Below are 12,922 nucleotides of genomic sequence, written 5' to 3' on the forward strand. Positions count from 1 at the left end.
AGGTGATGATACCACACAGCTAGTTCCTGACCCAAATAGCACACCTTGGGCCACCTTTCTTTTTTTGTTGTTGTTGTTGTTGTTGTTTTTCCAGTACCAGGAATCTAACTCAAGACCTCACACTTGCCTAGCAGGCGCTGTGCCACCGATCTAAATCCCCAGCCCCTGGGCCATCTTTCTAAGTGTAATATCCATTAGTCTAAAAAATGATAAAGTATTATAAAAACAGAAGAGGTAGAAAGCCCTAGAGAAGTTAAAATACAAAAAAATTTAAGCAAAGTTATTTGGATCAGGCAATATTTTAATATATCAAATATTGATATTAAGAACTCCATACAAAGTCATCCAAACCCAGGACACCAACCATGTCAAAAGGCAGCAAATACCCCTGACCACCCCAGAGTCCTTTCCCAAGGTTATTAGTCTCTTATTACACATGTAGGCATCCCCTGGTTACAGTGGTACTTTTATTATTGATATTATAAAAATAACCATTCTCTAAGTAATTACACATAGTAAATAAATTTAGGACTATACATAAGGACTCAGTTAATTGCAGTTTCTTTAAGGACCACTTTCAACTTCTTCTGCCTGTTTCACAGACCTGTGGGGGAAAAATGAAACAAAAGAAAATGCACTTAATACATAGAGTGCACCATGGAAAGAGTGCGAATTTAATGCTTTGTTCTACTAGGCGTGAAATTTTATAATGGCATTAACATTGGAGTACAACTCCATTAGCCATATTTTTCTTATAGTATACCAATTTCTGTGCATCTGCTTAAAATCCTAACCAGATTAAAATGGCAATGGCCACATTTCCAAATTATTTTATATACTATTTCTGCTTTAAATAAATGTTATATTTAATATTTCTGATTCCTCAAGTAGACCATACACATTTTTCAAGAACACTATCAATATCCAAATTTCTCACAGGGCTTGAGACAGTATAATTTTCTCAATAAATCCATATTAGTAGAAGAGAGGGAGCAAAGGAAAGAAAGGAGAGAGGGGAAAAAGGGAATCTACTTTTTTTTATCACACACTTGTCCCTTACCTGGAATGTATTAGGTAGCCCAATCAACTTGACTTGTTTGTTTGACTAAGCCCTACAGTTCTTTAGTTTTTAGCCTTAGATATCACTTTCTCTGGAATTCTGATTACTCAACAAAGTAGAATTCTTTACTTCCTGTACTTACCCTAGCCTAATGACTCTGTAACAATAATTATCAGCATATTATGTAAGGAACTGTTTATTACATGCCTTCTCCACAATGTAATGATCTCCATGATGAGAAGAACCACAGTGGGGACCATCTTAAATATGAATAGTAGTAACGACTGACCAATTTAGAACTCTTATATTTCTTATATTTAGAGCACTATGTCCATTACTTCATACAGAGAACAGTGAAAGACTGAAGAAGTGAACCAGCCACATGGTAGTTGTGCAATACAGTAGTATAGTCATTACATGGAAGAGAGGTGTAGGTATTGTCTGTGACTCAAAAGGAGAGAACCATAAAGCAGAAAACTGTCAGAGCGTTATATCTTTGAGCACAATAAGAGTAATTCCTTTTATAATTTTTAAACAAAAGATTTTAAACATATTTTAGAAAGAGAGTTATATGCTTAGCATGCAAATACTGTACCTGCAGATGAGCAAAGACTAAATGTCACACCAAAAGAAATAGCCACTGATGGCATTTTTGTTTATAACCAAACAGCATTCTGTAAATGTAAATTTATGATTGTGTGTCTGTGCATTGCATATTTTTAAAAAAGTTATATTTAATATCCCCCACTGTGACTCATTTTATTATCTTATTTTGCTTTTGGCAAAGTACTGAGTAAAAGCTTCCTATGTCCAATATAACTGAATATATATTTATTCAGTTGGTATTAGAATATATATAGTATGTATATATCTCATTGTTCCTAATGGAATTGCTGCTTTCCATTATATACATTGTTATAATTTTTGAATCAGTCTCTTCTGTTGGTTATTAAATGTTTCTATGTTTATATGCTTTCCATGTTTTCATGCCTCACAGTAATATATTTTATTTTAAAAACGATGTGGCAGTGAACATACTATTCTGATAACTATATACTGGTGCATTGCAGAAATTATTGGATCTATGCATGTCCATAAAAAACCAAAATTGTCTGGGAACCTAAGAGAGATAGTGAACTCCCCATGACTCAAGAGTTTCACAGAGTCTGGGTGAACTTTTGGTAGAGGTATCAAGGGAAGAGATCAACTCTCCTAATTGGAGTAGGAGAGGAATAGATAACTAAAACTCTTCCCGGTTTTTGTATCCTATGAATCTCTGAGCATGTAGGACAAATTCAACACTTTTGCTCTCCTTTGTGATTTACAAAAAGAAAATCACTGCCAATGACTGTAGTCTTTAAACAGAAAGCTCATAGGTAGCTTCATGTTTAAGGTTGTATAATTTTTTGTAGATCCTATAATTCCACGGTAATATTTGATGCCACCATACTCTACAGTCTGCACAGTGGAGAAATATGTTTCAGCTCATATGTATCTAGAAGTTACGTTTCCTCTCAAGGAAAAAAGGATTAAAATCCCTGTTCTACCATGTCAGCATAGAGAAATATAGAATAAATAGGGTCATGAGATCTACAGCACATCACACAAAAAAATAAAATAAGACATTGTGCAAGGTGCTCCATGCAAAATCTTTTCTCATTAGGTCCTAAAGAGTATTCTGAAAGCCTGCACACTGAGGAGTTGTAGATAATACCCATAATTACCTGACATTGACATTAAGTCCCCTGAGCAAACATACCAGAGTAGACCAGGGTGGGACAAGAAGAGCATGGGACACAAAGAAGAAGATCAGCAGGACCTGCGCAATGAAAGAAAAAGAGGTAATACACTGGGCTATCACAGAAATACCTATTAAACACAACTTCCTGAAGGTTAAGGAGATTTCTAGTGAAAACTAATTGACATTAATAACAAAACTGCCCTTAGATTTTATAGGAAGCTGCAGTTACAGGTACCTGTGTAAAAATGGATGTTCTCAGTCCACAACTTAGTCATTTTCAATTTAAGTCTTTGTTAGTTTTTAAAATAACATTTAGACAAAATGCCCCTGCAGGTAGTGCTGTGGATACAGCTGTGGGCTATGGGAAGACTCCTCTAAATTTCAGTCCTGAGTTTGATTCTCAGCAGGACTTTGGTGGGAAAGCCAGACACCCTGACACAGCTTATTCAGCACTAGGTATCTATGTTTTGCATTGTGATGCTATTAAATATACAAATTATACTATCACCATGAAGCTATAAAATTTACATGAAGTAGCATGTATTCATGCATAGAGATTATGTTTATGATGCCAGGTACATAACATTACATACTAAATGTAACTCCTCTAAATCTAGAAGAAACTGAGACTATCTCTGAAGGAAGAGAAAAATAGTACTTATTGAGATAATGGGATAGAAATCTGTTCTAGTTGAAAAAAGCTGGAAAATAAGAAAGAGGGTAACAGCAGATGAAATAAAAAAATAAAAGTAGATAAGAAAGCCCATATATCTTGAAGAGAAAAAAATACACTGACTAAATTTTCAAAAACCTGGTCTTACAAAGAGTTCACATAGGCGATCCATAAACAAATGGTTCATTCTTTAAAGAATTTTGAACAGCATCATGCTATGCCGCCATTTTGTAAAATAAAAATATTCAACAGTGTATTATAATAAAAACTATTAGGCTGCTATTTATCAAAATTAGTTGATAATAGATTTTTATATAACACTCATACTTAAAAATTCTTTAAAGCATTCATTCATAAGTGCTATTTTAATTAGAGTGAAGAGGTACACTGATGAATCTGTTGTTTCATATAATTCATTTGCCAGCTAGGAAAAGCATGGACTTTAGATTCAGCTAGTTTTAAGTTCAAATCTCGGCTTGGGGTGCTCAACATAGTGACCTTGAACTAAACATTTCTCAGTATCTACTGCAGAGGACAGTAATAAACCAAAACACCTTTAGAAGTACCACTGCACAATGGGCATTTAGCAATTTTATGGTATCTGAACTTAGATTACTAAGAACTACAAAAACATTTGAATTGTAGTTGACAGTTGTACATGAAAATGTTTGCTGTGTGAAGCTAGAGAACTTGGTACATGTTTAGAAATCTTGTGCAGTGAGAAATCTTAGAATAAAATAATGATATGTTCATTTTTGAGTGTTCATTACCACTCAAAGATACCAAAAAATTTGAGAAGTGAGCAGTTGAATTCATCCTTTATATCAATGTTCTCAAATTTTAGAATGTATCAGAATCACCTAGGGGGCTTTTAAAAACACAGCTTGATGGGCTCCAATATTAGAGTTTCTGACTCAGTAGTTCTGGGGTAGGGGAACCTAAGGAAATTATATTTCTTACATATTTCCAAAAGATGCTGATGCTGATACTGCTCGTTTGGGGACCACACTTTGAATATCACTGTCCTGAGTAGCATGTACTTCAGGCTGAAAAATGAAGTCAGCTGCGGTCTAACGTACTTGGAGACAAAAAACAGTATTGTCTTGTTACCAAAATTAGATATCAATTTGAGTTAAATAGGAAATAGACAATTTTAGGGTCAAGAGATTTGAGACAGAAAGTAGATTAGAGCAAGCTAAAATGTTATAATTAGTTGCTGTGCATTATATATATGGCATCATTTCTTACGAGGATGGAAGAATTAGAATGGTAAGACCTTTAATAAGTCACCCATGAGGGAATTAAAATTTCCTGATGACAGAGTTGTGACTGAGAGAAAAACAGGGAATCAGTGTAAGAATTTCACACGAAGGAAGAAAAGTGATTGGTAAAATTACAGTGACTGGAAAGGAAGAGGGAACGATAACAAATAGCACGAGCCTAAAAAGAAAAGTTTCAGGTGGAATTTCAGGGCTAGCTCATGGTGATGGGCAACTTGCAGCTGGAAGAAGGAACAACTTCTCCTGGGGGAAGCTAAGAGGAAAGCAGTATCTTCCAGGGAGAAACCATTCCAAATGAGGAGGAAAAGTTCTGGAGAGTGTTCACACTGAAAGACAATCAGCTTGCCAATCAAATTCCAGTCCCATAGGAAATAATGCAGAGATCTAGGAAATATATGAACAGTGCTGAACGGTACAAATACCTGACAAGATTTTATTTTGACAGTGGTAGTAAAGCAAGGCAGAATAGCCAACCATAACAGAGATGAAAGAATTAACTAATCTCAAGTTTCTGAACTGAACTTTGGCAAAATGTTGTTCTTGCCTGGAGACTAAGTTAGGAATCCAGCCAAGTATTTCTCTTGGTTTTGAAGTAAGAGTTCCTCCACTGGGGTAAGGCCATTATTTTCCATACTTGTGAGAATGTAAGAAATGAAACAGCTTTGGAGGGGGATTGGGAATACAACGAACAAGTAAGAGAATAGCTAATGCATCTAGAAATACACACATGTATTTCTTCTTGAGGATAATGTTATAGGGAAAGGTTTTGGTTACCTTTTAGAGTAAACAATAACACAAATTACCTGAGGCAGTACATCACAAATGAGTGAACAGGGCCTAAAGTAAATTTTATGTCAATGCACCATGTTCATTGCAACTCTGGTTGGGATTGTCATAACTGCAGACAAAAAACAAGTTGAATATTTGACATGTCACTTGCTTTATAGTGGGTAACAGTACACCACTTAATATGTACATATTTCTACATTTGTAGATGCCAAGGCCTCCCTGAACTATCAAAAGATAAAGATGGCTACAACAGCTTGAGTACTTCTTGAAGGACTTTTAAAAGTAAGTTAACTAATTTGGACTAAACTTCTTCACTCATTCATTCATCCATTAAATACTTATTATTTAATGGATTTATTATTATTTAATGGCAATTATTCAATGTAGAAACATACATAAATATTTTGAACACATTCAACATAAAATAGGAACATTAATATTAGATTTTTCCTAATAATTTAACTTTTAATTAAAAAGATGAAAGCAATGTAAACTATGAAGCCTTTTACAGTACAAGTGAGTATGAACATTTAAAATCATTTTAAATGTTAACAAATGTATCATCTTCTGTGTCCAATATGAAGACAAAAGTCACATCTAATTTATGGCTCAGCATACAAAAAAAAGGTATGTTTTTGATTTGAAGAATGTTTAATTATACTAAAGATGATATACAGTTCTGAGATATTTAGTCAACATTTCAAAACAAATCATTTTGAGAAAATTTGGCAGCATGCTTTGAACAGTTGTTTTACTTTTAATAGCTTACTATGGGACTGAAAACATGCTTAATGTAATTACTAAAGTTATTTATTTTATTCTGTCAAAATTTTAATTTTTATGTTTATCACATATGCCACCCTTAATTTTCTGGATGACTTTGCTTGTAGAAAATAATGTGAAACACCATAAATATAACTAAATCAAGTTGAAGTTTCTATTAAAAGCAGACTCCATGCCCAAATGTATTATTACTTCATTTTCTGTATATGTTCATTTCCTTTTTTTGTTTTAGAGTGGTTTCATTATGATACAGACTCTTTTAGCATCAGTGAAATAAATCTTCTCTTGGTGCTGTCTTTACACACATCCTTCCCATCTCATATATTTTACAGCTTCTAGAGATATAATGAAATTTTGGAGTACAGCATATGGCCCTTATTTACATTAATTGTAAAGTAAATTTATTAATTGTGTGTTCTTGGGAAATTATACTTAACAAATCTTCTTATTTATGAAATCTGAGTAATAATATCTACACATTAAGTTGTCATGGGGATTAAGAGGGATATTACATGGGACAAAAGAAAATTAATAAATGTCATTTTACTTCTATTTTTTCCTCCTTTAAGATATGTATGTTTCTGTATAAATGTTAATATTTCAATGACTTAGACTTTAAGGAGAAATAGTGTACTATAATTCTAACTATATCCTCCAAATAGACTTTGTGGTCTATTTTGCGTTAGACTACATTACAACTGTATTATTAAATTAGAGCTCTAACTGATGTATGCTAATAGCTTTAGTGAGAAAGATTCATTATGCCACACTTTTATCATGCCATTTCTGTTCTTAGAACTGTTATTCCATTCTCCTACACCCTTTCTATTACGTTTGCAGAAGTACCTTTTTGAATCACAATCTGTATCTTCAGATGATGATTTCTTGCAAGATCCTAGTAACAAATATTCTACCACCTCTTCTGAGATTATGCCAGTTACCTTTCATATTGACTCAAATGAAAATATACCATCTACTGCAGTGAATAATTTTTTCATTGATGTTTTTGTCTTTTGTCTTAAGAGTAACATGTAAGTCCAAATTAGGAGGAAAAATGAGAAGGAGACGATCTGGTAGGTTGAGATCAATGATAATATGAATGTAGGTATGCCAACTACTATTGTATTATGAAAATCCTAAGATTTTATAGCCTGGGAGAATATCTCAGAGCACTGTATAAGATGACCATAGCCCTAACGAGAAAATGAAAGACACTATCTAGAATTATTTTTGGAAAGAACTAAAAATTAAAAATGAACCAGACTTCTGAGAAGATAGTAGAACAGTAAACAACAGCAAAACAGTGTCTCTGAGATTTGGAATCTAGACACTGGAATATAACAACTTGGGGGAAGAAAAGAAGGAGGGATGTGGATCCCTGAGAATTAGGAGAATCTGAATGAAGAACTGAGGATCACAGGGAGAGTGAGGAGACAGGTCTCAATGCAGAAAAAGGAGGTGACAAACTGAACCTTCTCCTTGACTGCTGGCTTGTGGTGAGAAAGAGAATGCTTGAATCTACAGAGACAGAGTGACTACAGAGGCCTCCAGGGAGAAATGTATCAGCGGAATAGAGCAGTGAGTGCTATACCTGGTGAGTGACTCCAGTCCAAGTATCCAATGAGAAGGGAGCTTGGCCAGACACCATTTCAGGGAGAGGCAAACTGAACCTGAGACTTGGAGTAGCCATCGATTGGCTTCCTCTCAAGGCTCCCAGCAACTGGGTGAGGCACAACCAAGGAACATATTCAAGGTCATGGAGCTGAGGTCAGGCTGGCAAGAGTCACCTGCAGTGTTCTAAGCTGAACAACTCAGCCTCAACTGCACAAGCAGAGGCGAGGATCAGCCTGAACTTCTGTGGAGTTGAAAGCACCAGAATCATCACCCTGCAGTATTCTTACTGCAAGCTTGCTGTGGTTGTCCAGCAGCCCACCCTCATCCTACTGCAAACTTACAGGGACCATCCAGTATGGCCCTGGGCCCTGGGCCTTGTCTGTTTCTTTTGTCTACGAGTGACAATGGAGACACATGCTGAACTGGACACTACCATGAAACTGTGGACTCCAGAAGATAACCACAGGCTTGAAATCAAAGAGAAATCCCTTTTTCTGTTTCTTATTTTGCTTTTTTAAGTTGTGTTTTTTCATGAGAGTGAATACTATTTTTATATTTTGCTTTCTTTGGGTCTGGTTTTTGTTTGTTCCTTTTTTTCCTCTCCCTCCTGTCTTCTTCATCAGTTTCCAAAAGCTTGGGTAGTCTTCCTTTGCCCTTCATCCTTACTTTTAATCTCTTTCTCTTCTATTTCTCTGAATGTTTTCCTTTTAACCTTTTTAAATTTTCACCCCTCAGGGTAAAATTACTTTATAGGGGATATTTACTGCATGAAATTTTCTAGCTAGTTTTATATTTTGACATATAACTATAAATCTTGTACCTATGGTTAAAGATGGCAAATTAACAGTTGCCATAGTTTCTAATTTACTAAGCTGCTCTCAATACTGCTATCACTGATTTCACTACTTTAGACAAAGTGACATAGTTGTGATCAGTTGTTTTTCCTTAAAGGCTAATGTTGAGATAGGCAGGGAGTTATTACAATACCATAGCCCAGTACCAAAGAAATGAGTGCAAGGCCAAATGTAAAGAAACTTCTCCTGACCAATAAATTAAAGGGGCAGGATCTTGGGACAGGCTTAAAAGCCACACCTAAAAGACACCTCTGAAAAGTAGTCCTTTACTAAGGAAATCTCACTACTAGTGATAAAGTTACCTACTATAAGAAATTTTCAAGCATCAATGAAAAAAACAAATTAAAAAAAGTGGAAAATGGGAAAACATGGAAGCAAGATGCAACTCCAGAGCTCCAGCTCACCGAAGGAAAATGTAAGGCACGTTGAGGAGGAAGAAATCAAATGCCACCCAGCTGAACTTTCTGAAATGCCAGGAGTAGAAGTAACAAAGAAGATGAATGAGTCCCTAGAAAAGAAAAATCAGAAATAATTACCCAGATAACTAAAGAGATGATGACCATAATGAAGGTCATGGTTAGTGAATCTAGAGTAGATACAGTTTAAAAAAAAAATAGAGGAGCTTAGGAAGATGAAGAAAATGATGAATGCCCAATAGGGAAGAACTGGAAGCTATAAAACAGATTCAAATGCAGGAAATTAAAAATTTTATTGAAAGTATATACAGCAATGTCAACCAATGTGAGGACACAATATCACACCTAGAAGAAAGCGTTGCAATTAGTTATCATCAAATGAAAATGAAAGACTTCTTAAAAACAGCAAGGGACCATGAAAATTCACTCTAAGAGCTGCTAAATGATGCAAAGAACAACATAAGGTTGATCAGAATGAATGAAAAATAAGAGCACAAAGGGCATAATAAACATGTTTGCAGAAGTAATGGCAGGAAACTCCAATGAAGAAATACAAGTGGCAAACAAATGTATGAAAAAGTGTTCAACATCAGTGGTCACTTGAGAGATGCAAATTACAACAACACTGAGATTCCATCTCACCCAAGAAAAAAATGGCTATTATCAAAAACCAATAACAAATATTGGAGGGGCTTTGGGGAAAAAGGAACCCTTCTCCACTGTTGGTGGGAGTGTAGACTGGTACAGCCATCATGGAAATCAGTATGGAGATTCCTCAAAAAGCTAAATGAAAAGGCCCATTCAACTCAGCTATCTCCCTTCTGGGAGATATGACAAATTCTTCCCATTCTGCCCAGAAGAATTAAAAACATCATACCACAGTGATGTATGTGCACCCATATTTATAGCAGCACAATTTGTAATAGCTAGATCTTGGAAGCAACTGAAATGCCCATCACCCAAGGAAGAGATTAAAAGATGTGGTCTTTTTATACAATGGAGTACTACTCAGCTATAAAAAGGATAAATTGGAGACTTTTATAGGTAAATGGATGCAACTTGAGACCATACTAATAAATGAAATAAATCAGACTGACATGTGTAAACATTGTATTGTCTCCCTAGTGTTAGAAACTGAAAGAGTAAATAAGATCCAAAATGTACAATATGTATTGTGAAATGAGAAGTAATTATTCACAAGGAAAAAGAAGCTAAGATGTGGGAAATGGAAAAGGAAGGAAGGGAAAAGGAAAAATATACAAGATATTTGTACTATGAGTTTTTCTTAGTTCATTGAAAAGAAAGGGTTGTGCTTATATCATTTGGAGAAATTTTTATGCCCATATCTTATACTCTGATTAACTACTTTAAAGATAACAATACTCAGTGTATTAACTATTGTTATTCTATTAATACATTATGAAATTTTGTTTTACTTTTTTCCATAAAATAAAATATATTAAATTTAAAAACAGTAATGATAGAAAACTTCCCAAGCATGGAAAAAGAATTCAACATATAGGTAAGCAAAGCATACAGAATTCCAATTAGCCACGATCAAAAAATAAAAAAAATTAAAAGCTGCATGAAGCCATATAATAGTTATTCTAGAAATGCAATGGAACAGAATATTGAAAGCTGTTAGAGAAAGGAAATCATCTATAAAGGAAAGCCCATTGAAATCACAGCAGACTTCTTAACACAAACCCTTACGTCAAGAGAGCTTGGAGTGAAGTATCCCAAGACCTAAAAGAAAACAACCTCTGACCTAGATTGATGTATCCCAGAAAATTATCTTTCGAAACTGATGGAGAGATAAGATATTTCCATGATAGAGAACATCTGATAAAATTCATGACCACCAAAGCAGCATTCCTAAAGTACTGAAGAATATTCTAGAAAAAGACAATGAAGACAGGAATTCCAAGAATATTGATAGAATGAATCCACCAGGCAAGGTAAGTAATTAAAAAGAGGGGAAAGAAAGGGAACCGACAGCATGAAAATAATATGACAAAGACAACTCAATACATATCACTTATAACCATCAATTTAAATGATCTCAATTCACCAGTTGAAAGAAATAGACTGGCAGAATAGATCAAGAAACAAGTTCCAACAATATACTGCATACAAGAAACACATTTAACCCAAAAAGAAATTAACAGACTGAAAGTCAAAGGATAGAAAACAATACTGCATGTGAGAGGAACCATGAAATAAACAGAGGTAGCTATTCTGTGTTGTAGACAAAGTGGATTTCAAGCCAACAATGATCAAAAGAGACAAAGAAGGTCACTACATACTTGTTAAGGGAACAATCCAAGAGGAAGAGGAAGAGCTAACAACCATAAATATACGTGCACCAAATACCAGCACACTGAACTATATAAAACAAACATTAATAGATAAGAAAATTCAGATAAGTACTAATACAATTGCAGATGTAGACCTTAATACTTCACTGTCACAAATAGGCACATCAACTAGAAAAAAATCAAGAAATAGCAGAGCTAAACCAAACCTTTGAGCCAGTAGACTTACTAGATGTCTACACTGTGCTACCCCACAACAGAATGCACATTCTTCTCAGCTGTACATGAACTTTCTCCAGAGTAGAACTTATACTAGCTCATAGAACAACCTTAAGTAAATGCAAAAGAATCAAAATTATCCCATGAATATTATCGCATCACAGTGCAATGAAACTGGAAATCAATGGCAAAAGAAACCAGAAAAACTGCACAAACAGGTGGAAATTAAATAACACCTCCTGAACAACCAATGGGTTGTGGGTGAAATTAAAGAAGTAGACAGTTTCTTAATAGTTTTAATATTCTTGTCAAATAAATTGAAAGCTACCAAAAATATTAAGTATTATAGATTCAGAAGCATTCTTATCATCCAAGTTTAATGAAAAGAACCTAAGGTTAAATAAACTGAGCATAAGTACATGTAAGCACATCATAGCAAAGCTGCAAAATTAAAAGACCAAGTGAAAATTTTAACAGTATTTAAGGTAACATTAATCTGACAAGTGACTTCTCAACATAGTGGAATGATACATGCATATTCAAAGTTCTAAAACAAAAAAATTAAAACTGTCTTCATTTTCATATTCATTAAAAATATCCTGCAAGAATAGAGGAAAATAAAGCCATTTCAGATGAAGATAGTTCAACATCCATGATTACAAAGTAAAATGAATATTAAATTGGTATTTTTAGGCAGAATAAAGATGGTGGAGAATTCTCCCCTCTCCCCTCCTCTCTCTCTCTTTTTTTTTCCCTCTCTTTCTCAGCATACAACCGAGGGCCTTCATACTGACCTATATCTCCAGCATGCCCTGATCTTTTTTATTTTTATTTTTTAAAAATTTGAGAGAGAGACTTGCCAAGTTGATCTCGTACTTGTGATACTCCTGCCTGAGCCTCAGAGTACTGGAATTACCCACATGAGCCACCATGCCTGGCTTCTATGACTAATGCCATACATGCTTATGTACTTGTTTTTAACTTGGGGGAAAAAAGATATCCCACTTACCTCCGCATCTCCCATGTCATAGAACCCAACATATGCAATGTCTCATACATCTGTATGGTATATATACATGATTTTTAAGATCCATGAATATGATTGTTTTTAAGGAAGTAAACTGGACTACAGGACATGTGTGATTCATACTGAAGAATCTTTTTTTTTTTTTTTTTTT

General features: G+C 34.6%; 1 protein-coding gene across 3 annotated transcripts in view; it reads right to left on the reverse strand.

Annotated features, from left to right (window-relative positions):
- Nucleotides 1–280: 280 nt before the first annotated feature.
- LOC102006622 (chromosome unknown open reading frame, human C8orf34) overlaps nucleotides 281–12,922 on the reverse strand; it is a gene marked incomplete in the record, with an annotated part of 371,108 nt that continues 358,466 nt past the window's right edge. For 2 of the 3 annotated variants that reach the window (XM_013518173.1, XM_013518171.1), the window contains 2 exon segments: nucleotides 281–604; nucleotides 2,785–2,879. In XM_013518173.1, coding sequence (XP_013373627.1) covers nucleotides 2,797–2,879 — 83 coding nt within the window. 3 annotated transcript variants of the gene reach the window in all.

Source organism: Chinchilla lanigera, unplaced genomic scaffold, assembly GCF_000276665.1.
Source record: "Chinchilla lanigera isolate Chin_1 unplaced genomic scaffold, ChiLan1.0 scaffold00043, whole genome shotgun sequence".
Taxonomy (NCBI): Eukaryota; Metazoa; Chordata; class Mammalia; order Rodentia; family Chinchillidae; genus Chinchilla; species Chinchilla lanigera.